The sequence below is a fragment of the Astyanax mexicanus genome, chromosome 11 (genome assembly GCF_023375975.1).
Source record: "Astyanax mexicanus isolate ESR-SI-001 chromosome 11, AstMex3_surface, whole genome shotgun sequence".
Taxonomy (NCBI): Eukaryota; Metazoa; Chordata; class Actinopteri; order Characiformes; family Acestrorhamphidae; genus Astyanax; species Astyanax mexicanus.
The window spans coordinates 4292374-4319807 of record NC_064418.1 but is presented as its reverse complement, the minus strand read 5'-3'; the positions used below and the strand labels follow the sequence as shown (position 1 = coordinate 4319807).

At 38.7% G+C, this 27434-nt stretch overlaps 2 protein-coding genes and 1 long non-coding RNA gene across 6 annotated transcripts in view; 2 read left to right on the top strand and 1 right to left on the bottom strand.

Annotated features, from left to right (window-relative positions):
* The window catches only part of clybl (citrate lyase beta like), a 92854-nt gene extending 90128 nt beyond the window's left edge, over positions 1–2726 (top strand). For all 4 annotated transcript variants that reach the window (XM_015603957.3, XM_007227774.4, XM_022680624.2 and 1 more), the window contains one exon: positions 1041–2726. In XM_015603957.3, coding sequence (XP_015459443.3) covers positions 1041–1136 — 96 coding nt within the window. In that variant the 3' untranslated portion in view covers positions 1137–2726. The remainder of the gene's footprint in view (positions 1–1040) is intronic.
* Positions 2727–12977: 10251 nt separating this feature from the next.
* On the top strand, positions 12978–16968 carry LOC111194946 (uncharacterized). Its single transcript, XR_002651399.2, has 2 exons — positions 12978–13875; positions 16180–16968. It is a non-coding gene; the product is annotated as an uncharacterized LOC111194946 (long non-coding RNA).
* A 4453-nt stretch (positions 16969–21421) lies between these two features.
* Positions 21422–25841, bottom strand: zic5 (zic family member 5 (odd-paired homolog, Drosophila)). The gene is made up of 2 exons (XM_007227775.4): positions 24590–25841; positions 21422–22876 (listed from the first exon to the last, which is right to left on the bottom strand). Exons 1-2 carry the CDS (start codon positions 25632–25634, stop codon positions 22425–22427), a joined length of 1497 nt encoding a protein of 498 aa, XP_007227837.2. The 5' UTR covers positions 25635–25841; the 3' UTR covers positions 21422–22424.
* Positions 25842–27434: the final 1593 nt, after the last annotated feature.

The window sequence follows — 27434 nt, the reverse complement described above, 5'->3', positions numbered from 1 at the left end:
CAAATCATACTGCTGAACAAGTAGACAACACTTCTTCTGTTGGAATGCCAATTAAGCATGGAGAACTGGTTTGAATTCTAATTGCTGCTCATCCGGACACAATAATGCAGAAATACAGTTTTCAAACATTTGTATTCTGTAGTTTTATGTCAAAGCTGTAATGTGTAATATTGGCACTGCTGTTCTGTGTTCCTCGTCCCAATATAACATGCTATAGCACGAACCTTGAGTGTATTATTGCGATTATACCACAGTTCCATTATCACGGTTTACTGAAAGATTTTAAGTTAAATCGGATGAGAAAATAGGATGTTTAGTTAAAAAACTTCACCATTTAAAATAGTTCCATTGCTGCTCTGTTTGTAGCTGCGCTGTTTGGCTTGTAAGCGCTGCATCGTCGCTAGGTTATCTGTACGTATGGGGCAGAGTAATTCATGGAGAGCTTCGGTTACAGTGCATTACCGGCTGATAATGGCACTCACAGAATGCCTCTCAGCCAATCACATTGCAGGGTCAGAACTAACTGTGATGTAATATAGCGGTTTATAAGCTGTTTTCTACTTACCGTTTTCAAAGATGTTATTATGATGATACTGTGGATGGGTTGGCAGATAACATAACATCTTTGTCCACTTTTTAAAAGCTTCACGTGGCTTTTTTTTTTTTGGCTTTATGTGGCTGCATCACAAAACGTAACACACGAACATAACGTTTTGTCATCATGGATGACTGGCTGGACTCAACTCGAAGTGCAACATTTTACCAAGGGTTTAATTCTAATTAATATTTTAAAATGTGATATTGTAGCAAGTTTCTCTGCCTGATTTTTTTTGTTGAAAAATAGCATGAACCATGATGGAAACTCATGATTGCATGAAATTATATATTTTTTTTAGGGCAGGAGTATTTGCGCTTATTCTTATCGTACACATATAGAAAACAATACAATATATGCTTTCAATATAGAATAAGACCTAGTATCTCTCTGTTCCTTTTTATAGAGCTTTAACTCATCCATAGTTGTGCTTTTCTCTCCCCAGGGTGCGTTCACCTTCCATGGCAGTATGATTGACATGCCGTCATTGAAGCAGGCCCAGAACATCGTCACCTTGGCCTCGGCCGTCCAGGGGAAATGAGCCAAACCGGGGCTGAACGGGGCAGCCGTATCTGTCACCGTGCAGGGCGTCGGATGATAAACTGTGAACTTCAGACAGACGCGTCCTCTCAGACCATTAGCTATAGCTCATCTAGAACTGAAAAAAAAAAAAAGTTGGATGGTCTGATGTGGCTGTCTGTATTCTCACACAAAAGATCAATGTCATTGTGCATCTTTAATTTATGCCTGTTTTATTAGTGGTGTAAGAATTCAGAAAAAATCTACATTTGATTTAATATAATACAGTGGTGCCTTGATTTACAGAAAACAGCAATTCTGTAAATTTGCATTATGCATCATTTTTGCAAAATTCTTTTTATTTATCAGAGAATTTATTATTATAGACATGCAATCTTTAAGGTGGAAAGGTACCTGAAGGCACCAGATAAGTATATATATCGTTGCTGTCCAATAAAAAACAAGTATCTCCAAAGTATCTCCATAACAGCCACTTTACAGGAGAGACATAAACCTTCCTATGATTCAAAGGAAGTCAATGTAAAAATAGTTTATTTCATGTAATTTTAAAGTACTTCTATTGGTCTGTTCATTAAGAAGTTTTGTCACAGTGTAGGGGGACGGTTTGTGAGTTATAAACAAATTATGTTATAAACTAAAATTTAACATAAATGGAGATACATGTTTTTCATTGGAGAGTCACTTTTTTTCTGTCTGTTTGTGTGGACATTTCTAGCAGATGGGCAGCTGGTGGTCATGATCATTACCACCCACTGTGCTGTCCACTGTGGGTGGTAATGTATTCTGTGTAATATATATCCGGTACATGTGTGACACAAAATAAATGTGGAATGAGGAATGCTATATGCCCACACAATTTTGGAAATGGAATGTCCCATCCATCTGACACCTACTACCAGACCTCGCTCGAATACTAATAATTCATTTCTAATAATTCATTTCTCCTTGCCATGAGCACACTGGCCATTGTTCAGTCTCACTTACAAGATTTAAAAAACTTACTTTGGCACATACAGCTCTGAAGAAAAAAAAGAGATCACTTCAAAATGATGAGTTTCTTTGATTTTACCATATTAAAACCTCTGGAATATAATCAAGAGGATGATGGATGATCACAAGCCATCAAACCACCAAACTGAACTGCTTGGAATTTTTGCAGCAGGAGTAAAGCAGCATAAAGTTATCCAAAAGCAGTGTGTAAGACTGGTGGAGGAGAACATGATGCCTAGATGCATGAAAACTGTGATTAAAAACCAGGATTATTCCACCAAATATTGATTTATTTCTCTTAGTTTTCTTTGCATTATTTGAATCCTGACAGCTCTGCATCTTTTTTTTTGTTGTTTCAGCCTGTTATTTGTTAAATCAGTGAAACTGATTCAGAAAACTGATTTTTTCCAGAGCTGTATATCGCAAAAAAAAGAAACACCATGTTTTGCCATGTTTTTGTGCAGTTTCTCACTTTTTTCTTTTGACCAAATTCATGAATTCATGATGAAGACACTAATACAAATACTCCAAAATGTCTTGAAATAAAATATTTTAAATATGCCGTTTTAGACGTAAGAGTTTTTTTTTTTTTTTTTTTTTTCGTAGCAGCAACAAGGATGACCAAAACAAGCAGTTGCCCAAACTTTTATATGTGACTTTCTGTTATGCTGTTATCTCCCTCTATTTCCATCCCAACAGTGTGGTGTTTGGTTGTAGTGTGTGTGTGTGTGAGTGTGTGTATGTATACGTCCCTGCCTCCGCCTCCTGCCTTGCTGGGGTCACTTGTTTGGCCCAGGGTTCGGCCAGGCTGGCAAAAGGGCAAACAAACAGTTGTTTCTCCATTCAGCCCCAAGGCTCTTCCACGCTTGTCCGGAGCCTGGCACATCAAAACATCATTTGCCAAAGAGCCGCCATGAATGTCCTTAAACCAACAGTGAGAGGAGAGTTTGGGCCGGCAGCCCACTCCGAACCGCACGCCTTTGTTTAAGAGGGCACTCTGAGCTGGTGAAGTGTGCGAGGGGGGTGAATACGTTTTTGAAGCAGGCATCAGCTCTAAGCTGACCTGTGTGGCAACAATACACACATATACACACTTACACACCGCAAGGGGCCAGTGTTTGTCCGTTTTGCAGTAAGTAAATATCTGCCGTTTCTCTCTGTTTTCTGCTTTGCTTTGTTGCCACAGTCTCATAGCTGGTAGACTCCTGTATGATCCTGTATGCTTGTGTATGAATCTCATCTGCTTTTCACCCATAACATGCCCGAGAAGCACAAGTTCACGCCGCCATTGTTCTCTTCAGCAGTGCTGTCAAACCTCCAGCAACACTACTTGTTAAGAAAGCTCCTTTTTAAACAAAACTCCAGGATGTCATATTGAATGAGTGACTGTCATTTTGACACTTGCGCTTGTGCCTTTTTTTTTTCCTCATGAATGCGTCCTGCAGAACACTCTGTTCTTTCTCGCGTCTGCCAGTCTTTTGTCTCCCACTGTTGATGAGGCCTTGGCAAGAAGGGCAGAAGTGGTGGAGGGTGGTGGGGGAGGTATGAGAGCAGGGTGGAGGGGTTGGATGGTTAATAGTTCAGTTGGTCACTATGGTAATGAAGGCCTCGTCGTAGCGTTCGGCTGGATGTGGCGTGATCAATCGTGTCTGCGGCGAGCACTTCAGGTCGGCGTTCGGTGCCAGCCCTGAGACGCAGACAAAAAAGATGGAGGACACTGCTGTGACCAGCCCAAAGGGCCGACAGTAAGCTGCCTGCCTGGCACCAGGCCCATGTTAACCCCCTCCCCACCCCAAAACACACCCCACCCTTCTCTTAGCCTTTCATTCTCATTTATTTTTAATTTTCTAATGGTCTTTCTATTTGTTTTGGTCATCTCATCTGGTGATCTCATTTTCCACCCTCCCGTCACGTCTTGGAGACGGCGATGGCGAAGGCCCGGTGTCTTGTTGGCCGCTGCCGAATTTCCCACAATCAGACACAGTGTCTGCATAAGTCACTAGCTCAGACAGTAAGTACACTGGGCTTTAAGCCCAATGGGCCAATAGGCTTAGAGCAGAAATGCAATATGTGTAGTGATGGAACCCCAGGTGGAGAGGTTTATCTGACGCTGCTGTTGTAAAAAAGCTCAGAGAAACCTCGCACTGCACTGTTTGCTAAGCCTGCTGTTGTCTGTCAAAAATGAAGCCATGAGAAGGTCCATCAGAAATGGTCACTTTTTTTTCCAACTTCAGATGGGCAGATGGTGTTTGATTTGTGTTCATTCGTGTGTTCGTTTAATACTTTGTTTCCAGCATTAAAATCTATTCTGTGCTTTATATATATATATATATATATATATATATATATATATATATATATATATATATATATATAAAGAACATGCACATCTTCATATCTCATCTACACAAACCTTTAATAATTGATTCAGTTACAATCTACGCAATAAATTGGTTCAAATGTAACCAACTTAGATAGATAGTTGTAACAGACTCCAAATTATCTGGATAATGCAATAATAACAATTTGTATTGTTTAGGCCAAATTATTTTTCTAAACATATTACATCAAAAAATATTGGGATTGTAATAAACCTGCTCTTTGACTAAAAGATCAAATGGCAAAAAAACTGCAAATTTTTACATGCGTCAGTATGATATCCTGCTATGTTACAGGAACCATTAATAAATACATAGTTTTAAGTGCAAATTCAATCAAAAACACACTTTAGAATATTTATGGTGAATCTGGAGAAATATTGGCAGCAGTTTAACTACATAAAAAGTCCATATAGAATTTGCTCTTCAGTAGTTTGTGCCCCTCTTTGTTACAATATCATACAAATAAACAAATTACCCCACTCTGACTGTACTTCTGTCTTTATTTAACATTGCAGAAATAACCCATAACAATTCGTCAACTGCTATGTAAGTGTACAAAACAGTGCAAAACTCTGTGATTTAGACATAAGAGAAAAAGATAGATATTGCCAGGCTTCAGTTTCTGAATCGGTTTCTCTGATTTTGATATTTATTGGTTTATGTTTGAGTAAAGTGAACATTGTTGTTTATTCTATAAACTACAGACAACATTTCTCCCATTCCAAATAAGAATATTGTCATTTAGAGCATTTATTTGCAAATAAAAACAAGTTCATATTTGTAAAGGTTTTATGAATCCACCAAATATTGATTTGAATAACCCTGTTTTTTAATAACAGTTTCCATGCATATTGGCATCATGTTCTCCTCCACCAGTCTTACACACTGCTTTTGAGTAACTTTATGCCATGCACTCCTGGTGCAAAAATTCAAGCAGTTCAGCTTAAATCTTCAGTTTGAAGGCTTGGGATCATCCAACTTCTTGTTGATTATATTCCAGTGGTTTTCAATTTGGCAAAATCGAAGAAAGTCGTCATTTATGTGAGCGTGGTCTCTTTTTTTATTATTATTTTTTATATATATATAAAAATAGACATATGGTTAGTGAAAAATGTATTTAGCTCTTTTTTTCTTGGCTACCTAAACTTGTTAAGAGGTATAATTAGGAAGAGGCGACTTTATACATCATGTTTTAGGGAGAATTTGAGTGACATCTCTGTAGACAGCCTAAGCGAGAAGCCTGTCTCTATCTGTGTGTAATTTTACATGACATTTCTATTATGTTCCTTACTTGACGTAATCTCCTCCAGTTACAAGGAGGAGTTATTTAAATACATTTACTGTAATTCCCAGAGAGAGTTCGCTACAATTAACGCGATTAGGACCTCGCCGCTTCCCGACGCCACTCAATTAGGCCGGACCGGGGTCCCTGTGTTCCCCCTGACGTGTCGAGATTGCTTTCAGAAACGATCAGACAGAAAATCCGCCGGAGAGAAAAATGCACGTATGCAAAGCGGCGTCGGAGCGAAAATTAAAACGAAACGTTTTGCATATTTCCATCCTTCTCGACGGGGCCCGTGTGGCGGGGATGGTTTCACTCGCCTAATTTCTCGCCCGGGGATCCGCCAATAATGACTTCATTGTTTTACTAGCGCTGTAATGACAATATGTGACAAACCAATTTCATCTAAGATTATTCCCCCCTGCAATAAAACAGAAATAGTTTACGACTGGAACAAGAGGTTTCTTAATGCAGAGACCATTTAGGGGATAATGCGTAACTGAAATGAAATTTAATTCATAAGCAACCAGGATAAAACAGTACAGAAGGACCAGAGTGCTCTACAGTAGAGCTGTGTAGAGAAAGAGGGAGGGGATGGGGAGGATTTGGAGAGAAGAAGGAGGGGAAGGAGGCCTTGAGCTGCTCTCCCTTCTCACAGCATCACGAAAACTCGCAGGTGCCCCTTAAAAAATTATCTCATTAAAACTTTCTACAGGACGTCGCTTAGAAAACGAGCACAGTTTTACCTAGCAATAATTAATTTTATATCCTTCTATTTCATCCTTCTGTAAAATGAACATAACCTTGATCAACACTGATGTTATGATTGAATCAACGTTGAATTTGGTGTTAATTCTGTGGTTAACAGACTGTTACCAATAAACTTACATCACTGTAGTAAAAATGAGTATAAAGAATGTTACCCACCATTACCAATCTGATTATCGAACATCTGATCTCAAAAACACTAAAACAGTAAACCAAATTGAACATGAACATGGTGTTAAATTAAAAAGCAGTTACTGCAAATAGAAGCAAACCACCATTCTATTCCTCCATCCAACCGTTTTAAGAAATTATATGGTGATGAAATGTACAAGTAAAATGCTCTTTCAAAATGCAGAAGGTTGAGGACATTGTGTTGATTCAATGTTAAATCAACATGTCATAGACCAGTAAAACAGTCGCTTCAGTACTCCAAAAATGACTTGTAATCATTTTAATGAAACATATACGTTTTTCTCGTTCCTGATTTTTTTCTCCGTTTTATCAAAACTATTTCGACAATATGTTTAAAATGTGTTGAAACTTGATTGATTTTACCGACTTTTACACGTCCTCTGTTAAACCACTCTTTCAAGTACTGGTCAAAAGTACTGGTTTTTCATTTTTGTCATATTTTGTTACAGCTTTTTGCTTTTAACAAGTTGATCAACGGAACAATATAAATTATTTTTAATGCATTTAAAAACTTTAAATGGACGTTTATTGACTTTGGACATATAATGCTTCATTTTGTATAAATCTTACGGCTAGTGCACATTAATCAGAGCGGATGAAATAACATTTAAATTCATATCGGAATACAACGGAATGGGGAAAGAAAGCGTGATAGTCACAAATTGTATCTGTTTTACACTTTTGTTTAGACTCTTGGACGTATTAGAAGGTTTAATGTTATTTGGTCTGAACAATGGTCTGTAGTAATTTATTTTTATTTGAGCTCAATTTTGTTTTAATTTAATTAATAAATGTATTTATTTAAACATGTCTATGAACAAAGCTTAGCAGAAAAAATAATAAAATTCTGCAAATATCATTTGCGTTATGTGATATGTGTCATGTAATTGTACTTTGAATTAAATAAATAAATAAATAAATAAAGAGCCTTTAATGAGAGAGATTTAAAGTAATTGTAGAACATACATTGTCTTTAAAATAAATTGCTCATTTTTGTTGATAAAATTTAAAGTTCAACCTTCTGAATGATCTCGCGCATGAGCACGATATGTGTTTCAGTAAAATAACCCTCATCTCTCAACCTTTCTAAACTTTCCTCCAACACGCGCCCGGTTAAAACTCTGTACCGTGTTTAACAGTCAGTGTTCAGGCCGGACCGGGGTTGATTAGTGTCCGGGCAGGTTAGTGTGTTCTGCTCGGTCTAATCAGACCTGCCCGGGTGAAATAGAGGCATATCAAAGGCCGGAGCCCTAAGGCCGGTAAAAGCTCAGGGCCTTTTGTCCGTGGTTGCTAGGCTTCAGCGAGGAAAGAGTGTGTGTGGGGGTGTGGGTGTGTGTGTTGGGGGGGGGGGGGGGGGGGGGACGCGTTAATCACACTCCTCACACTCCGCTCAGGTCCCGCTAACTTCAGCTGGAGGCAGGATTCACTCCTGGACACAGTCTACCTGTTAGCCTGCTTTCTGCTCACAGCAGACCACGTTCAGGACTGTCCAGCCTTTTCAACACATCACAACTGGGTCTGATTACGTCCCTCATCTTAAACTTATTTACTACTTAATTACTACTTAAATTATAAGCTCAATAAAATGACATATAATATACTTATCAATAATACATTCATATAATATATAGTATATCTATTAAATTACATAACAATAGTTATTCTAATAATATTTTTATATACGTTTAATATAGGTAATAATAGTTGTGATTTTTTTCTATTATAACAAATAGTATTTTAAATAAATTGCTATAAAACATTATAAATATTTATTTTATTATTATTTGTGTTATTATTATTATTATGTTATTATTATGTTTTTTTTTTTTGGTTAATTTGTCTGATGTTCAATCGCCGTCTTTCCTCGGTTTTTGTGACTAAAGGTCTGAAGCTCATTTTTACTTTCAGTCTGAATTTAAAATGTGTTCGTTCTTACCAGGTTGTGAAAATTGCACTCATTGTAAATTTAAGCGTGTACGTCGCTGCGTTTAATGGGCAGGTGCATTTTTCTTTTTGGCTCATTTTCTCTCTCGGGCTGTGTTTAGGGTGTGTATCCTGCGGGTCTTCACAGCCCAACACTCTCCATCCCCTTATCAGGAACGAAGCGGAGGCTGGAGGAGAGGCTGCCCGTCCTGCATTTTTACACGTTGCCCATAATGGTGAAGCCGAAGCTCATTATCACACAATTGCTGATAAATTAGAGCGGAATTAAAGCGGGCTCGTGTTCTTTTTCATGGCAAAGATAAAATAAATGCGCTTTTGAGTGGGAGTGAGCTTGCTGTGTGATTTGACTATTTTGCGCAGCTTCCAGCGTCTCACCCACTGACTTCGTGATGAAAGAAGAACAACGCAGGCGCCGTCGTTTCAGACGTGGGCCGCCGGATGCTGTCCAAATTGGGGGGAAGAAGAGAATGGGTGTTCAGCAAGGCGACAGTTGATTTTTTTTTTCTTTTTGTTTCTTGTTCCTTGTTGCTCGTGAACGGGCGCAGTAGTGATATGGGCCCACTGAAGTTTTTACCTGGTCTAATTTCTATTTTAAAATAGCAAAATATAAAGGAAATGATCGAAAGTGTTCCACCACTTAACAAAGTAGTGTTCTTTCTGGATGGCCTTTATTTTTGTGATCGTGTCAGCATGCTGGGAAAGGCTGTTGAGAATGTGGAGAACTTCTCCGCTGCTCTGTCAGCTTTATGTCCTTCAGAGTAGAGGCATGCTGATTGATAAGGCGTGTTAGGTCTCTTAAGGCGACAGGTTAAAAGTCAACGGTCCATTTGTACAATGACTTCCTCTGGGGCATTCGTCATTGTCCTATCTAACTTATCCTGGAGGGCCAATAACGCCGTGGTCTGGCTTTTACGACCTATCCGTCCAAACACATCGGAGAAGGACAAATATTTCTGAGCGTTTCAAGCCTGAATATCGCAATTTTTGCTTCTGTAAAACATTTATGAAACGCAAAAACGCCATTCCACAAACTGATTTTAAAGATAATATATTTTTTTAATCTTTAAAATGTCTATATTTGTCAGTTAAAAGAGATAAAGTGTTATGCTTGCAAGTCTGATTATTGTAGGTAATACTTCTCTAAACAGAAAAGGAATGATTTGTTGAAATCCATATTGTCTTTTTCTTGAATCTTGAATATACATTTTTATTTCCATAATTTTTTTGCATAGTATGTTTCCTGCCAGTTGTACTGCCTTTCGCTGTTTAAAAAATTTCGTAATGATTGAAATCATTCAAGCAAATAAAATATAATGAAACAAAATGTTTTACAATGACTTCCGTTGATAATTAGTACGTTGTTTTTTTCCTGTAACTATACATAATATTTTTTTAAAGCAAACTAGACAATAACTTTTATGGATTGCTTAAGATTACATTGAAAAAGATTTTGGGTTTATATTTACATTACATTTAATTTTATCCTGGGGTTGTTACTGTTCTATGTAAAATAACTGCATTCACAAAATAATTCGCTTTTTATGTTCTAGTTCATAATGAGTTTATTCTATAGATGTCGTTTCTATTAATTTTGGCTTTGTAGTTAAAGAAACAAAACTAAAGAAGCATAATTCAGCCTCCATACCAATATTGTCTGATTGATTAGATTTGGGTGAGGGTAGGTGGATTTTGTTTTTTTGTTTTTTTTGCTAAATTATCTATTTTCAAATAGCCAGAAACAGGAATCATCTTCCATTCTTCCGTCAGAATACAGAAAGAAAGAGAGCAGTAACTGCGAGCAATAGCTCAACTGTACTGCTGTCAGACTTCCCCACTAAATTACACTTAGTGTTCTGACTCGACTGTCAAGTATCTGATGATCTTTGGCACGCGCTCATTACCTCGTTCCTCATATGAAGCGCGCGGGCAGGTGCCCCGCTTCATTTCGAAGGTTCAAGCAGGACGCGCCTTCACTTCCACGAGGATCTACTTAAAGATACAGCATATTTCGCTATTTTCTCGTGGCATAATGTTTGTGCCTCCCTGTGCATGAAAGTTGCAATATTCAGCGCAGTGGCGCGCGAACGCTCTTAGGGGAAACACATCACACTATACATTACCTGTTCTCTTCCCCTCAGAGCAGCAGCAGCGCGGCGTGCCAAACACGGAGTTCGTCTGAAGGTGTTTTTTGGGGGAAAACTTTTGCACCTTGCTTCTGATTTTTCTTATCAGAAACGCCCCAGACTTTTTTTTTTTACAGTAAATGTCCTTTTAATTTGAATGTAATTATGAGCGTTCGAAATTATATATAGAGACTAAAATGTATAAAAAAAATAAAACTACTTTTTCAGTTCTAGCGCCTCAAAATAAAAATCCAACAATCTTGACTTAATCTGTATTTAACATGTGTTAATTGGGAGAAAGGCGCGTGCTTACTCTGAGGTTCTTAATTGTAATATATGCCATCACCTCCTCTAATCCAATTAAACATTTTGTCCTGCGCTGCCTGAACTTTCCGAGCTACTGTTCCAAGCTCCTCACTGCTGACATCAGAAGATCACTTCTGTGTAAAAAACGCCATTATAATTCAAACTAACTGGTTATTTATAAAGTTATTTGGTATTTGTTTTTTTTTTTTTTTTTTTTTTTTTTGTTATTTACAATGAGTGGGGTGGTCAATAATTCGAATCAGAGAAAGTGAACATACTTTAAAAACTGTATTATTGTCGTATATAATAATCAATTGAACGAATAAGACAACATCAAATTATTTTAAGCCAATGCCTTTTTTTAAATAGGTTAGATTTATGCTGGAGGTGCAGTTTAAGAAATACAATTTATTACAGAACTGATACGCGCTAAATTTATACTATGTTTGAAATAAATATTCAAGTGATTCATGTAACTGAAAAATGGCTCAAACAAATACTTTGAATAAATATTTACTTGATTGAAAGTATTGTTTAAATTACATTAACACCGTTTAGTTGCTTGGTATACCACATGAAGTAACACCAGTTTACAATGTTTAAAAGTTGTTTTGATGATTGTTTAATTCTGGAAAATTGGTACATTGTGAGGAGATATTTGACCAGTTATATATGTATATTTATATATATCGCGTCTATGTGATTTTATACAGTAGCTTCGGCATTCAAACTCTGGAACGGGCAAGCCCCCCGTTGGCTTTAAAGCAACTCTGAATTCATGGCACTTAATTAAATTGAATCCACACAGTGTGTGAGGCATGTCATTGGAGAAGCCCAGCGCACGGCAAAGTAAAGAGGGATAGGCCTAATGAACCACTTGACCCCGAAAGTTCTCCTCACAGTGTGCAGCGGCGAAGTTTAGGAGCAACTTCATCACTTCACATTAGTTTACTTTCCACAGGATAGGCGGACATGATTTAAGCCTCTATTACCTGTATTTTAAACATGTTTTTCATTTAGATTTTTTTTTTCATTCCGTCACAATCCGTTAAAAAACAATTGTTTTTACTTTAAAAAGTTGATTTTGTGCAGCTATTATGTGCGCATAAGTAACTTTTAGCTTCCAGACAGTAGCTTTGATACTGAAATTTACTGTTGAAATTGTGATCAGCCACTTAATGTTTTTATTCTTTTTGTAAAAATGCCTTTTTCATTTTCTGATATTAATGTTTGATTTTTGTGCGTAATGCGTAAAACGGGAAAAGTTGAAAAGCTGAATAGTGTTTTCCACAACAGCCAAATCTGCTTTGCTAATGGGTAGATATTTTGGTAGGTGGTGTCGTAACTTTTTTTTTGTCTCTCCAGCGCAGTGGTCACGCGCTACTTATTTTTCCCTCTCTTTAAACCCTGAATTAAACTTAATTGTATTTAATATCAAGGTAACACACACCCGTCCCAAACGCCAGCTCTTATTCGTCCCCTTGCCTTATATACATTTTAATTACAGAAAGAAACTTCTATACGAACTTCTTCAGATACGTGTTAGCAGTTTTGATTCCGAGTTCGGTGAGCGCTAGTTAGCTAGTTAGTTAGTTAGTCGCCTCACCCGCGGACACCTTGACGTTTTGACATTTTTTTTTATCAATAACGTGATCGGTTTGCCCCGGGCTGTCTCGTTGTGTCAGAAAGGTGGGATGCTCAGGTAAGGCGCCGTTGTCTCTGTTCAGGCAGTCTATACGTAATGAGCCTTCCGCGTGGGGCTGATGCCTTTAACCCTGTCTCCAGCAATCTGAAGCCCCGGCTCTGCTCCTTCACTCTGAGCGACCCCCTTTGCAGCGCGCGCAGCGCGGAGAGCGCACAGGTTGACAGGGCTGATGATGAGCTCAGACAGTCAGGAAAAAGACTTAGAGAATGTGAAGTTTTCGGGCTGCCTCGCATCAGGACCATACCTACCTAAAGTCATACCTACCACCCCACCCCCAAACAGCTCGAGGTTTTTACCAAAAGCTTTCTATAAATTGTTCCAATATTAGAAAAAAATGTAACGTTTAATATTGCATTTCCATTCAATTCAATTCGATTTTATTTATACAGCACTTGTTACAACAGGTCCACGCCTCTTATGAGCTGCACCACAGAGATGCCAATTATTGTGGAGACAACAGTGGCAAGGAAGAAAACTTGGAAGGAACCAAGACCCAGTAGACCCGTTTCTAAAATACAAAAGAACACCTAAGTAATGTAATGCTGAGCTGTGTCAGGGTGATTAACAAGCACTTCAACATTTGTTACCGTGACTTACTGTTACTGTTACTATTATTATTGAACCAGGAGTTGTGTTTCAGCTGTATTTAATTCAATTGAGGTACAGTGGCATTCATAACGACTTTTTTATTTACATCATTTAACATTATTTTTATTTTTTACCAAAATAATCGCCATCTTATAACGGACGCAGACATGCACATAAACCTGCACATAAGATAACTTGTCTAAAACGCAGTTAATCGTTTCAGTGATGATCATATCTGACCAAGATTAATCTGCCCCGTTATTTTACTGAAACATTCTGTCATTTACCATTGCAGATGTCACTGACGGGGCAAAGGTGGCCTTCCCCTAAGAGTTGAGCCTAATTATACAATTTGTCTTGTGACTGGGACAGAGCACTAAAATCTCCATTGGGACTACTTCTTCACCAGCCCGTCTCCATCACTGTTTCTCTCACTGCTGCTTTAAATGCCTGCTTACCAGGTGAGTTCATTTATTTTTTCTTTCCATCAATAAGAATAAGAATCAAAGCAGGATTAAGGTCAGCAGTGAATGTTGAATGTTTCTAGCTGCTGTACTATGTAAAATTTCCATGTATTCTTAAATTGGATTCTTGGTTTTTAGTAACTTTGGGCACTGATATTGTTTTGTAAAAAAAAAAAAAAAAAAAAAAAAAAATATATATATATATATAAACTAAACAAAATCCATTTTGTTTGCTAGCCGATATTATATAAAAAATATGATTAACATTGGTAAATTTAATCAGGCCTAATTTATCTTAAGGCTATTGTAATTATTTTATGTAACAACTTCCTGAAAATGTAGCTTCTAGAGACCTTTAAACTTATCAGACATCTGTTTTCTATCACCAGCACTATAAAAAAAATACCTGGTAAGTTCCTCTAGGATAAAACACGTTATATCAAACTATTTTGAATAGTAAGATTTGTACCTTAACGTTTTCAGTTTCAGTTCATGCATATATTTTAAAATCCCTTTGAATGAATGAAAAATTAAAATTTGATTTTGATGCTCAGAACGGTAAACAGAACCTACATTATCCTAGATATTAAAACACCAGGCTGTATGGACCTAAAAATACATTTTAACTACCTACCATATCTTAGTTGACATTATATTGAATGTCTACATACAACATACACATGGTAATTTAACCACTAGATCCACAGAACATGTTCGGTAGAAGAGGTAAATCGTTTGCTGCTTAGTCAGGCAGCATTTTGTGGTTGAGAAATGAATTTGAATGCAAATTTCAGACAGGAGTTGTACAGGGACAAGATGTCCAGTAGAGACAAATCACCGTGCTCAGACCCACTGTGTGCATGGGGGAAGCAGATAAAGTATGAAATTGCAACTTTGCAACTTTGATTCAGCCCTGCAGAGATGGTAAAGAAGCACTGCACTAAGGAGATACGGTTTGCAGTGCTTGCATTACCTGTTCGAAATGCTGTGGAGCAGGTACGAAAACAAGTCATCAACAGCACAGAGGGACCCTCAGGTCTATGAGGCAGTAGTTACAGCAGCTCAAAGCCAGGTTTAATGGTTGTTCCAAGGTCACCTGGGGACAGCGAATGTGGCCTGTGATGTTTAAGAACATCCAGCAACCTTAGCAAAGCTGTAGCTGGGAGGGGGCGGGTGGGAGGTATGGGCACGTGGCCGGTGACGCAACGGGGTCAGTTTAGGGGATTCTTACGCAAGCTTATGGGCTTATCATGCTGGGATTAGTGCCCCATTGAAGGGACGAGGGGTTCTGGATATTTACAGATTGTGGGATCCAAACTGGCAATGCAAAAAGAGGACAACGTAATAAGCAATCAGCCTCATGTGTGAAGATGCTAAAAGCTGATAAGAGATCTCTGGTTCTCCTTACTCTCTCTGATTTTGCTCTCTTTATATATTAGCTCCTCTCTCTCTCTCTTTCTCTCTCTCTGTGTTTTATGGTGGTCCAGCTGCGCTGGAATGATTTCTTCACACTGAATCTTGACCTTTTCCTGTAAGAGAGGTGTTGCAACTGCATTCAGAGGCACTGCTGTGGTGTGCACGATAGCTTCTTAGAAAGACTTCCTCAATTTATAGGTAAAATGAGCCAGACTTCATTCTATAGGTGTAGATTATTTTATATTATTTTTAAATGCAGCACTACAGTATTTTTTCAGAGGAAAAAAATGTACGAGAAACATTATAGCAGTGTAAATGTAAGATTTCTGCATTATTAAATGATTAAATATTAAAAACAGAGTTCTTCCGATTTTTAGACAACGTAACAATTGTTTTTTGTGATTAGAGTTGTTCAATGCCTCTGAAAGTTACATCACGCCCTTACATAATTCTTGAGCTACAGTGTATTTTGTCTCAGATTGTTTTGGTTAGTAAGCAGAAAATCACAACCATTTTACATTAACTCAGGCTAAATGATTTTGTTTACACCTCAAATGTTTCTTTAAATGTGTTTCTTTACATGATGGAATTCCACTTTAACTACAATAAACTTTGTTTGGCGTGTAATATTTCCATCAAACCTTTAATAATTGTTATCATTCTTAATCCTGATTACATATCCGTGATCTAACTAACAATATTGAATAAGATGTTTAGATCAAAATCAAACAAGCATCTGTGCCCTTTTTAGATAATGCTTTATGTAGACAGATTATGGCACCCAGAAGTCACAAAGAGGTCAATTCTACTTACAACCTGTGTACAGCTGTACAGTAACTAAGCTTTATACCATCTAAAATAACCTCTGCTCTGTTTTAACCACAGCCCGTTATGGAGGATGGCTCCTGGAACATGCAGCATCTTTTGAAATGGTGTCCTTTCCCAGCATAAGGCCGCACAAACACTGTCAAGCATTTACCACCTGGATGGAACATGCTTCTATTGGAACTGCAGCCCTGCATTTAGAGGCTTTTAAGCAGACCCTGTCAAACACAAGGCGAGTGGTGAGGTGCTAGTTCGGCTCCGAGGTTTCGGCCGTCTGCTTGGCGTGCTGGATGGGCCAGGTACGAGGGGCTGGCTCCAGTGCTTGCCCGTGGACGACCTTGCTCTCCTCACCCCGTGCTTTGGAAAGCCTCCCAGTCCTGTGGATCCCACATTTGGACGTGCACCAAATTTGGAGGCCCACAGATGTTGCTGGGAGGCCAGATATTATGTTCATTTTTTCTCCCCCAGCAGACAAGAAAGATGATTCATATGTTTTTGGTATCAAAGGACCCATGCTCTTATGTTTTGGTCATAGCACAGTTTAGAGAAGACATTGAGATGTATCTTAATATACACGTTTGTTTGTTTTTTTTATTGACAAATATATAGCTATGTATGTTACATCATATTATTGTTGAGAAGATGTCTATCTTATTCCCACTAATTGTTAATAAGTAAGCTCTAGTAAATGACACTTCTTGAAAAAAAAAAGAAGCTAAAATGTAATGGCTTATGCTTCATTCATTCCATTCAATATCACTACTTACAATAATCATACACCTTTTCCAATATTTAATATTTAATCCCTTTACAGCACTCTTGAACAATTATAAACATTTGATGAAAAGCTATTGTTTTCCAGTCTGTTGACTTTCTTTCTTCGGATTAGGAGTGGCATTATTCGCTGAGAACTTGTCGGACCCTCCAGACATGTTTCCAGTCTTGGTCACACCGTGCACGGTGCATACCTCACTAATGAGAAGCCTCTCTCGAGGGTGCAGGAGCTGCGTAAAAAACCTTCAGCTAGTCAAAACAGACGACCCAGTGCCGTGTGCGTTAGCGAGAACCTCGATAGACTGATAAGGCTGCACTCAGCAATCTGATATTAGCCTGCTTCAAGCACGTGAAACAAACAAACTTAGAAATCCACACTATGCAATCCAACTCAAGAAGTTCTCTCTCTTTTTTGTATGACACAGAAAGCAGACTTTATTCAGAGCTAATTACATTTACATTATGATGTGCTCACTGCGTAATTGATTTAATGAAGTTCCTATGAAACTATTAAAACCGAGTATAGGTCAGGCGAGTGGCGCCCTGTAGAGCCCATTGTCAGATGTTTAACTCTACCAGTCTTTTCGGAAAGACATCGGGGCTAATAGGTGAACTCTCAGCTGCCTGAATGGCACTTCAGCTTTCGCTCCAAAGAGCCAACAAAACTTTTTTTCCTGCCTCCCTCCCTCAACAAACCTCGAGTTTCTCAAAGAGAACCAAAACGCGGGACACGTCGGCAGACAATCGGCAAAGTAAAATCCTAAAGTAGCCACCTGGATGTTCTAAAGAAACAAGCTCATAAAATACTCACACTGTGTGCAGGCGACGTTCACTCCCATTAAAAAGTTATTTGCTGCTCCAAAGGGACGTGTGTTTTAGTAAGATTTGGACTTGAGCAGAGAGATAACGTAGGCTACAGCTGCAACTGGATTGGGTTTTCTCACTTATTCGGGAAACTTAAGATAGTAGGCAGGTAGGGTGCTTGGAAGACTTTGGCAGGCTGCCTGGATAGGGAAAATGTGCCCAGTTTTTCTTGCTCTTGCCTTCAGAGCTCACTGCAGCAAAACCAGTAAAGCAGACACGTTTTGGACGACTCGTTTGTTGTTAATTTGATATTACTAGAATGATGAGGCATGGCTGGGAGGGTGAGAGAAAATGTTACTATACTTTTTAACGCCTTGGGCGTGGGCTCATATTTAAAATATATATATACATTCTTCGCGGATAAACCTTATGATAAGTTAAAAAAAAAAGTTGTGAACCTTTGATTTTGTGGTTTGAACTGTTAAATTTGAGTGACTGAAAACATGACGTGAACGATTTACTATGCGTGTGGATTGTTTTGTGCATACGGATTATTTTCATACCCAACTAGTTTAAGTTAAGAGTACTGGGTTGACAGACTGTAGCTTTGTGCATTAATTTTAGCTGAAGTGATTTAATCGTTTCGACAGTAAAGAGGACTTTAATATCTAAATCATTTTTAATGTATTAAAATTTGTGACCAATATATCAATTTATTTGAACTTTATTTTTTTTTTGTAATATGGGTATTTATATTTCAGTGTACACCCAGTTCTTCACATAAGCTATGCAACATATTTTTGTGTGGGTATAGACTGAAGTTGGGGCGCTTTAGAATAGTGAAATTTACCTCAAACTTGACACAAATGAGAGAAGTGCTTTTCTGAGCCAAGTTTCTAAAATAAATGGTATGTAAACGATGTGAGAGAAAACGTGCCCCTTCATTTATTTGGAAAGGAGTTGGAATGACGGGAAAGCTCTTACACACGCTTGTTGGGTTTGGAAGAAAAAAAGGCGACTTCGGCACTTTGAGCCCACGTTAAATGTAATGAGAAAGTGTCGGTGTGAAATGTGACTAGACTGCAGTAAACAGGCTCCTCTGATGTGATTATTCTGTCTAATAAAGGCGAGATGGGAGAGACCTCGCTGCGTTTTCACACTGACTTCTGCTTTGTCTTTTCAAAAGTGGCGTCTACAAGTCTGACTCGCGGAGTTACTGATTTGCAGGCTGCATGTTTTAAGGTAGCCCGTGTAAGTGATTTCCACGGGCATGGCTCTAAAGGAGAACAAATCGTTGACAAAGGAGTAGCTTTTCGATTCAATAGCGTCGTTAGGACAACCGAGAAGTATTCCTCAGATAATAAGTTCTACTTCAAAGCGCCTCTCATTCAGTTGGGACTGCTTCGGCTCTTTTATGAAGTTCCCCCATTTCACTGTGAGGGGACTATCTCTTTGATTATTTTTCATCGTGTTTATTTTGCACCCCATTCACGGGGCACTTGTTTGAAATAAATAAAAGATCATTTCATTCGCTTGGCAAAGAATGGATCTGGGACAAAAGGTGGGCAGTACGACGGCGCTTGTTTCAAATTAAACCTGAATATGCCCTCGGGATTTTAAAAAGCTCTGGGAACAAAATATGAGAGCTTCTGATCAAATGCAAATTGACTCGCGCTAACGTGGCATGAAACTAAGGTCAGCGCAACTGTATCTTAATAGAGTGTCTCGAATTGAAGAGGGTTGTTTTGGTGGTAGAACTTCGCCCAGTGCCTTACAGGGGAGAGTCAGGACTGGTTTATAAGGTGCCCTTGAACTTCGCACCGTTTGGTGAAAGGTGTTGTTTTACATGACGTGAACATTCACTTTCTTGCTGCTTGGGCCCAGTTTTATAGGCGTAGCTCACCGACACACCAACCTCGCACTGATTCTCTCTTGCTCGCCCGATATTGTCTTAAATTATTATTTTTTAATGTAGCTTAAACATAAATGCAATGTAAAATTGTGTTCTCTAAAATTAATTTTTGAACTGATTTCTTCCACTACACTGCCTTCGAATCTCTAGAGCAAAATTATAGATGCTAATATCAGGTGCCAAGGTAGTCTTTAACAACCAAACTCATTTATTAGTAAGACGAAAAAATTGCTTCAAGAATTAAATAAGTATGTTTCACCACAATGCTAAATCATCTCGAATTGATTTAAATTGCAACGAAGTTTCTCTTCTATATTCAAAGTTAAATACATTTTAAGACATCCTTGTTACTAAAAAGTATTTTTTTTACCATCAACTATATTGTTTTATTACTGTATATTTGCATATATTATATTAGCCTCAAGGGTCCAGTAAAAAGCTAAAATACAACTTACCTATAACCATTTCAGAGCAAATAAATATCACTGTTGATTAACTGTTCCTAAATAAATATTCTTGAGTTTTTTTAACGAATAGAGCAATTTTACTCTGGAGAGTATTTACCCTTCTCATTCATTTTTATTTATGCCCTATTCTGTCGTGTTTTTTTCTTTAGGTGGGGAAACATTGCAGGCATGCAGAAAGATCGTAGGCCCTATAGGGTTCGTGGGTGAAGGTGCTTTCCCTGCTTTGACGAGCTTCCATTTACAGACAGTTTAGTGAGTTTATACAAGACATATTCAAATGTTCGCGTTTCAGGAGCCAATTGTCATAGAAATCCTAGCGCACCATGAAAATCGTCAAAGCGCCCGCCTTTCCGCTCTGAAACAGATTTGCTTTGAAGCGGTGCAGGACTGGCGTTGGTCAATTTTGTTTCTATAGCCCGACAGGGGAAACTTTGAAAGTGTGGTTGCGCGTTTTAATGGAGAAAATGAGCAGCAGAAGGGGGCGTCATATTCTCTATGCAAAATTCCTTTTTATTCTTATAGAAGTTTGTGCTTTTTATTACTCATGACTGATTCGTGGATTTTTTAAGCATAGCCAGTCGTTTATGAATGACTACTTTTCATCTAAGCTTTTCCAGTAACAAAATATATAGAATAGATGGAAATTAAGTTTACGTCACAAAGAACCTTCATATATATATATATATGCAATATCTTCTTGATTTTGTTAGTCATTAAAACGAGAGACTTAATGGTTTGCTTGGTCAGAAGGTGCTCTAACTCTAAAAAGGAATACGTTTTTGTAAAATTTACTTCAGAGTATTACTATCAATAATAACATATGTCGGCTCACAAAACTGAAGGGTTGACTAGAAAGACCATATCTACATATTATTTTTTTTTAATTCAAGTCCATAAATTTATACAAAAGAGTTTTTCACGAACATCACAAGATCTCCACAATCCTCTTTCAAGTTCCCCGACCCACAACCACCACCACAGCAACCATTAACAGCACCATGCACCTCAACAGAAAAAACAGAGGTTACTATACAGGGCATGCGAGGGACAATTCACATTAGACAGTCTATTCAAGTAAAATCTTTTTTTGTTGTTGTTTGTTTTTCTTTACAGAACACGATAAAAAATCACTACATTTCACCAAAATTAATCATATTATTCTTTGGTGTAATCTGTAATTGCAGACCAACATGAATACCAGCAAATAAATTACAATGTACAAAACTCGCTGGGACGTTACCACAACATTCACAAAACATCACCACCACTATTAGCCTCTTTTTCCATCGTTTTCTTATTTTTCTTTTCTTTTTTAACAAATCCGTCAGAGATACAGGCTCGTCGGTTTTACATGATTTAAGGTCTCAAATGACATAGTCTACTCTTAAATCAGAGTTACATTGGCTTTTGCATAAAATAGACTTTTAAATAGTTATTAAATATCACAAAAACAAAACAAAAAAAATCTCCCAGACCACAGTTGTATAAACTTGAACAAATAATCAAATAATCCATCATTTTATTACCATTATTATTTAAAATGAACCATGTTGACAGTTGCGACTGGACGGCCTACTTGAAAATGATTCTCATTTGAAAAAAAATCAAATTGTTACATAACACTCGATAAAGAAATAAAGAACCGTTCTTCAGACACTCAACGTCAGTACATCACTTTGACAAGGAGCTCTCGGGGGAATGTAAGCTATATAAATCCATTCGCTCGTTGGCACGCAACACATATTAATGAACTGTTACTGTTTTAACACGACATTACTGTCGGGGCACCTTTACAGATCGAGTAGTAATGGATTATTTAAGAGCACATTTTGGACTTAGGACAAAAAGCTGGTCGTCCCCCTATTTGGAATGGAATGTGAAGGGATGGAGCAAAATAGTCCCATGTGGTCTTGATGAAGTAACAATTTTCAAATAGGCCTCATGATATTAACTCTCGGTCGCTTAAAAAATGAAATAAAAAATGCCATATCAGTTCAGAATATCAGTTCAGTCCACTGCTTTGCAGTGTTTGTGGTCAGTTTATGAATGCGCGTAAAAACGGAATGGGTCACATCTAAAATGAAAGCACAGAATGCACATCTTTAAGGGCAAACGAGAAGGTGTTGAGAGCAGATGCTCTTCACCATCTGACATCCGCGGCGCTGTTGCGCGACCTTCCTCCATACTAAAACGCTTACGTAGAGTAGCTTACTGTGCATCAAGCACATTTATTCATTATTATGCATATAAAAACAACAACAACAAAACAGCAACAACAGAAACAGTGGGGTGGGACTGTAACATAAATATATATATATATATATTCCTGGTGTACGCGTGTGCTCACATCAGAGCATTGTCCTCGGATCTGAGTGTCTGAAAGAGTCTTCGTCGTCGGATTCCGACGTTGGCACGTCACTGGAGGGGGTGTGTAGGTGGTTGGGGACGGCGCTGCCTTGGCACACGTACCACTCGTTAAGGTTGGTGACCTGAGGAGAAAGGTTCGTGGAGCGGCTCCTGTGCGCCTCCCCTGCGCTAGGCGAAGAGAGGGTGTCACCGAGGCCGCCAGACGACGGATGGTACCCGGCTCCTGAGTTGGCCGAAGGGGGCGGAGGGGACTTGCAGTGGACTTTCATGTGCTTGCGTAAGGAGCTGGGGTGCGTGTAGGACTTATCGCAGCCCCTCACTTTGCAGTAGTAAGGCTTGTCACTCGTGTGCACGTGAGAGTGCTTCTTCCTGTCACTGCTGTTTGCGAATTTCCTGTCACAGCCATCAAACTCGCACTTAAAAGGCTTCTCACCTGAAAAGCAAAAGCAAAACAGAAACAATATTAGTGGAATAATTGTCAAATTCATTGTAACAATAACTGTAGATTACCGTATTAATTGTAGATTCCCTCTGGCCAACTGAAAGTGTAGTATTCAAAGGGTCAGTGGGAGTATGCTTGGGTTGTAGCTATTAATGGACATTATTTGTTGACTTCACTGTGGAGGTGATTCCACTGACCTATGGCTATAGGCATGTCCGAGCTGAACAGCATCTGCTTGAAATACAGTAATCAATTTTCACCTCTTCCCCTATCTTTATACACGCTTGAAGCTTACTCTAAAACGCACTGTTTACTTTCACTCAGCATGCCACGTACCTTGCCATGTGCACCAAACCACCACGTGTGTTTGCACAGGCAGATTCGCTAAACAAAATACAAATGCATTAATTGACATTTACCACTTTTCAGACCGCGGACAACAAACTGGCCTATCTTTCTGTTTTTGCTTTGCCTGTAAGTATCAGCCTGGTCAGCAAAACTGGATTAATCCACAACCACTGTATGTCAGTAGAGAGACAAAAGTGTCAGCTGATGATCAGTCAACCACATATCAAATATCAGCACAAAACGTATGCTACGCTGTGTTCTGAACTAAGTGCTATGTTAAATCAAAGCCGAAGGATAATACTTGGTTATTTTTAACAAGTGGGTTACTTTTATATACTCTGCGTTAACGCTAATGAATTACATTAAATACAAGAGGGCTAGATGTCATGCATTGCCCAGGCATAACACCGCAAAAGCGTAGCATGTGGCTCTGGTATTGTAGCTCTAAAGATGCAACTGAAAAAAAGGGAGTAGCACGTGTTTGGATAGCAGCGAGGCTGGAGAGCCAGAAATAACCCGTTTTCAATGTCCACAGAGCATGGACCAACATTTCAGCAGAGGTTTTACATGGGTTTAATCCGAATTTGATGTGGGATATTGGTTATTTTAAATAAAACGGCTGAAAATAGTGGGGCCTTCACTAGCATAGCGTTGCCGGAACTATTTACCTACAGTCTGACTTGGTCACAAAGCCTGGACAACGAGGTCATATAAAGGGAATGGGTTAGAAAATCAGCTGCTGTTGCTGTATGCACGGCTTATCCCACTGGATCTCCTCCATGCCAGCTACTACGTTTGACATAGTGAGGTACATTTGGCCTACATATGCACAGGCGGGGGAGAAAACCCGTCTGCGTTGTAGAGTTTATTATAAATCCCGAAAAGTGATACCCCTGCTGTATATGCAAGGGGTTTAGGCTCGTATTACGTTTAAATCTGAAGTATTCAAAGTTTCCAGCTTTATGTTTTAAACCCTGATTACTCTGTGTTGTGTTAATCAATGGAACCTCAGAAAGCAAAGCGTGATGCCAATAGGCGTGTGGTAAAGAAAATAAGTACTTTCCAATAACGCGTATAAAAAGTTTTGCAACTACTCTACCAAAAAAACACAAGCCACTGATAAATAAAACTAATACGTTACGATTTATCGCCGTCAATGCTTCTTGCACACTGTCGGGTAAATTAGTAAAAGCAAAAAAGTTCAAGAGCTTAATGTTTTTTAAAGCAGGACTCGGGCTACAGACTATACCGTCTTCGAGAGTCGACACACTTCCAAACTTAACGCTACAGTTTTTTTTTTTTTTCTGAGCATGCAAAACAACTTTTTGCTCGTTTTTTTGCAGCGCTTTCACTGACCTGTGTGGGTCCTCTTGTGGATCTTGAGATTCTCCGAGCGCGCGAAGACTTTCCCGCAGCCGGGAAATGGGCAGGGGAACGGCTTCTCTCCCGTGTGAACTCTTATGTGATTGATCAGCTTGTACTTCGCCTTGAAGGCTTTCCCTTCGCGCGGACATTCCTCCCAAAAGCAGACGTGGTTGCTCTGCTCAGGTCCCCCGACGTGCTCCACGGTGACGTGGTTAACCAGCTCGTGCATGGTGCTGAAAGTTTTCGAGCAGGGTTTCTTCGCCGTCTGCTCCTGGTCGATCCACTTGCAGATGAGTTCCTGCTTGATGGGCTGCCGCATGTACCTCAAGAACGCCCCCGTGGCTCCGTGAGGAGCTGAAGCGATGTTCACATTCAAGTTCATGGAGTTGTAGGTGTGCAATGACGACGGCGGTCCATAGTGCTCGGGCCTGTGGCCGAAGTGCTCTGGCCTGCCGTAGATGTCCCCCGGCAGACCCAGGCGCATCTGGCCGTTGAGCGCATGGTGGTGGGCACCTGGGGCCGCCTGCTCGTGAAGTCCAGTGAAAAGTGGATGGGCACCACCTTCCGCGTGCCCATAAGCACCTGTTGGGGAAATGAACATGCCATGGTGATGAGGGGAGGAGGCGGAACTATGCTGGTCGCCAAGTGCATGCATAGCAGAGGCAGAGAGCTCTCTCCTGAGGATGAAGTCCCTGCTGCTTGCGTAGCCCGAGTGGGGGTGAGCCACGGGGAAACCAACTGTGGTCTGAGAAGAAGTGAAGGACGCCGCGGTCTGGGCTTCGGGGTGGCTTTGAATGGGCTGAGATGGGCTAAGTTTGAGAGCATTTGTCTGTGCCATGTGCTCGGGTCCAAATGGAGTGAGAGCCACTCCGGGGTCGTTGCCCATCTCCCCAGGGTGGAGGTGGGCATGGTGTGAGTGAGGGTGATGCCCCCCTATCCCCGGGAAGCCTGTCATATTCTGATGAGGAAGGGGCTGAGTCGCTGCCAAATCCGCTAATCTTATCGCCGAATTCCTCTTGCTCAAAGGGGGCTCCATAACTACACTGTCATGACCACACTCACTCCTATTGTTTTCCCCCCACTACACGCCTTCTAAAACATTAAAATATATGTATATACCCGTCTATATAACTTCTTTTGTCCTGCCTCTAACTCTGCTTGCTCCTTTTCCCACTCTGTCCTCAAGCGATTGGCAGAACATACAACAGTTGGAGGACACAGTGGGGAATACAGTTTAGAAATGGCACTGCGGGTATTGGACAGATTTCGGTGACTGGCAGTTAAGAGAACGAAGCGATTGGCTGTCTTTCAGCGCAGAGGCTCAGCGGGGTTCCGCCCCCTCACTCTCCACAGCGCTCTTCTCTCCAAAAAGTTCTGCTCACAAAGTTACACGCAAATCTGTTTATGGTCGACTCTGTTTACCAGCGTACACACGCGCGCGTGCGCGCAAACACACACGCGTGGACATATGTTGACTACATTTTTGTTTTTACTCAGGTTACTTGAATTTGTACTCTTGTACTGTATATCCGAATCTTCTAAATATCTAACTTCTTATACATATATCTAAAAAAAAATAACCCGTCTGTTCGTTTGTATATATATATATATATATATATATATATATATATATATATATATATATATATATTAGAGGTTAACCAAAATGGGGTTTATGTTTTTTGTATTTTAATTACTTTTTAAATTTATTTTAAAATAATGTACAGCAATTATTGTTAAACAAAGTAAACAAATCAGGATTAACAGGCTAAATGTAAAGTGAATACCAAATGTACACAAATATAGTATTATGTCAAACTAATGCAGCCTTTTTTTCAACTGAATATATTATTTTTAATTAACTAAAATAAATAAATGCATGGACACGTCCAAATACATGCCCGTGCTTATGGAGCGAGTTGGAGCGAAGGGACGCGACTTTTAACAAATGTAAAATATTTTAAATTAAGCCTCATTTTGGATTAAATATACACTGTTTGTTTTGAATTTGCAACAGATTGTCCTTTGAGAAAGACATGGATATCTTCTCTAAATTAAACGTTGATATGTGTATTTATGTGTTTATGTATTTGTATGTGCGCGCACGTCTGTCGTACTTCATGATACAAGTTTACGCTCTTATTTTTTCTGTTGAACGCAGCAGGATATGCTACTGTCATCCATTTAATATGTCTTAATTTAAAATAATTTTTACAATTGATTCATTTTTAGTAAAAAGCACTGAGAACCTTGTTTACAAGTAAGGGTTAATTTGGTTATGCAACACTAAATATTGTGTTACATTTTATATTTATTGCATATAATATAGTTTATATATTATATTATAAAAACTAAATAAAACAATGTATAGTTCTCTAATCTGCAACAAAAGGTAAACTATCTTCTGTGTAAGTGTGAGGACATCTAAAGCTGATTAATTGTTTTTAGAAAATGAATGTTTAAAAAAATCTGTCTTGGACCGTCATGTAAAGTTAAACTTCTTCTGGCAGATTGAGAAAAAAAGCGTTGAAAAAAAAAAACCACACACAAACACACACACACACACACACACACACACATATATATATATATATATATATATATATATATATATATATATATATATATATATATATATATATATAATATTTATACATTATTATTATTAATAATAATAATATTATTATTGTTATTATTATTATTATTATTATTATTATTATTATTATTATTATTATTATTGTTAATAAAATAAATTTAAATAAATCCTTAATAACGTTAATGTCAATTATTCATCAATTGTCTCTTTTCTTTCCTGACCCTACGTGAGAACCTGTGG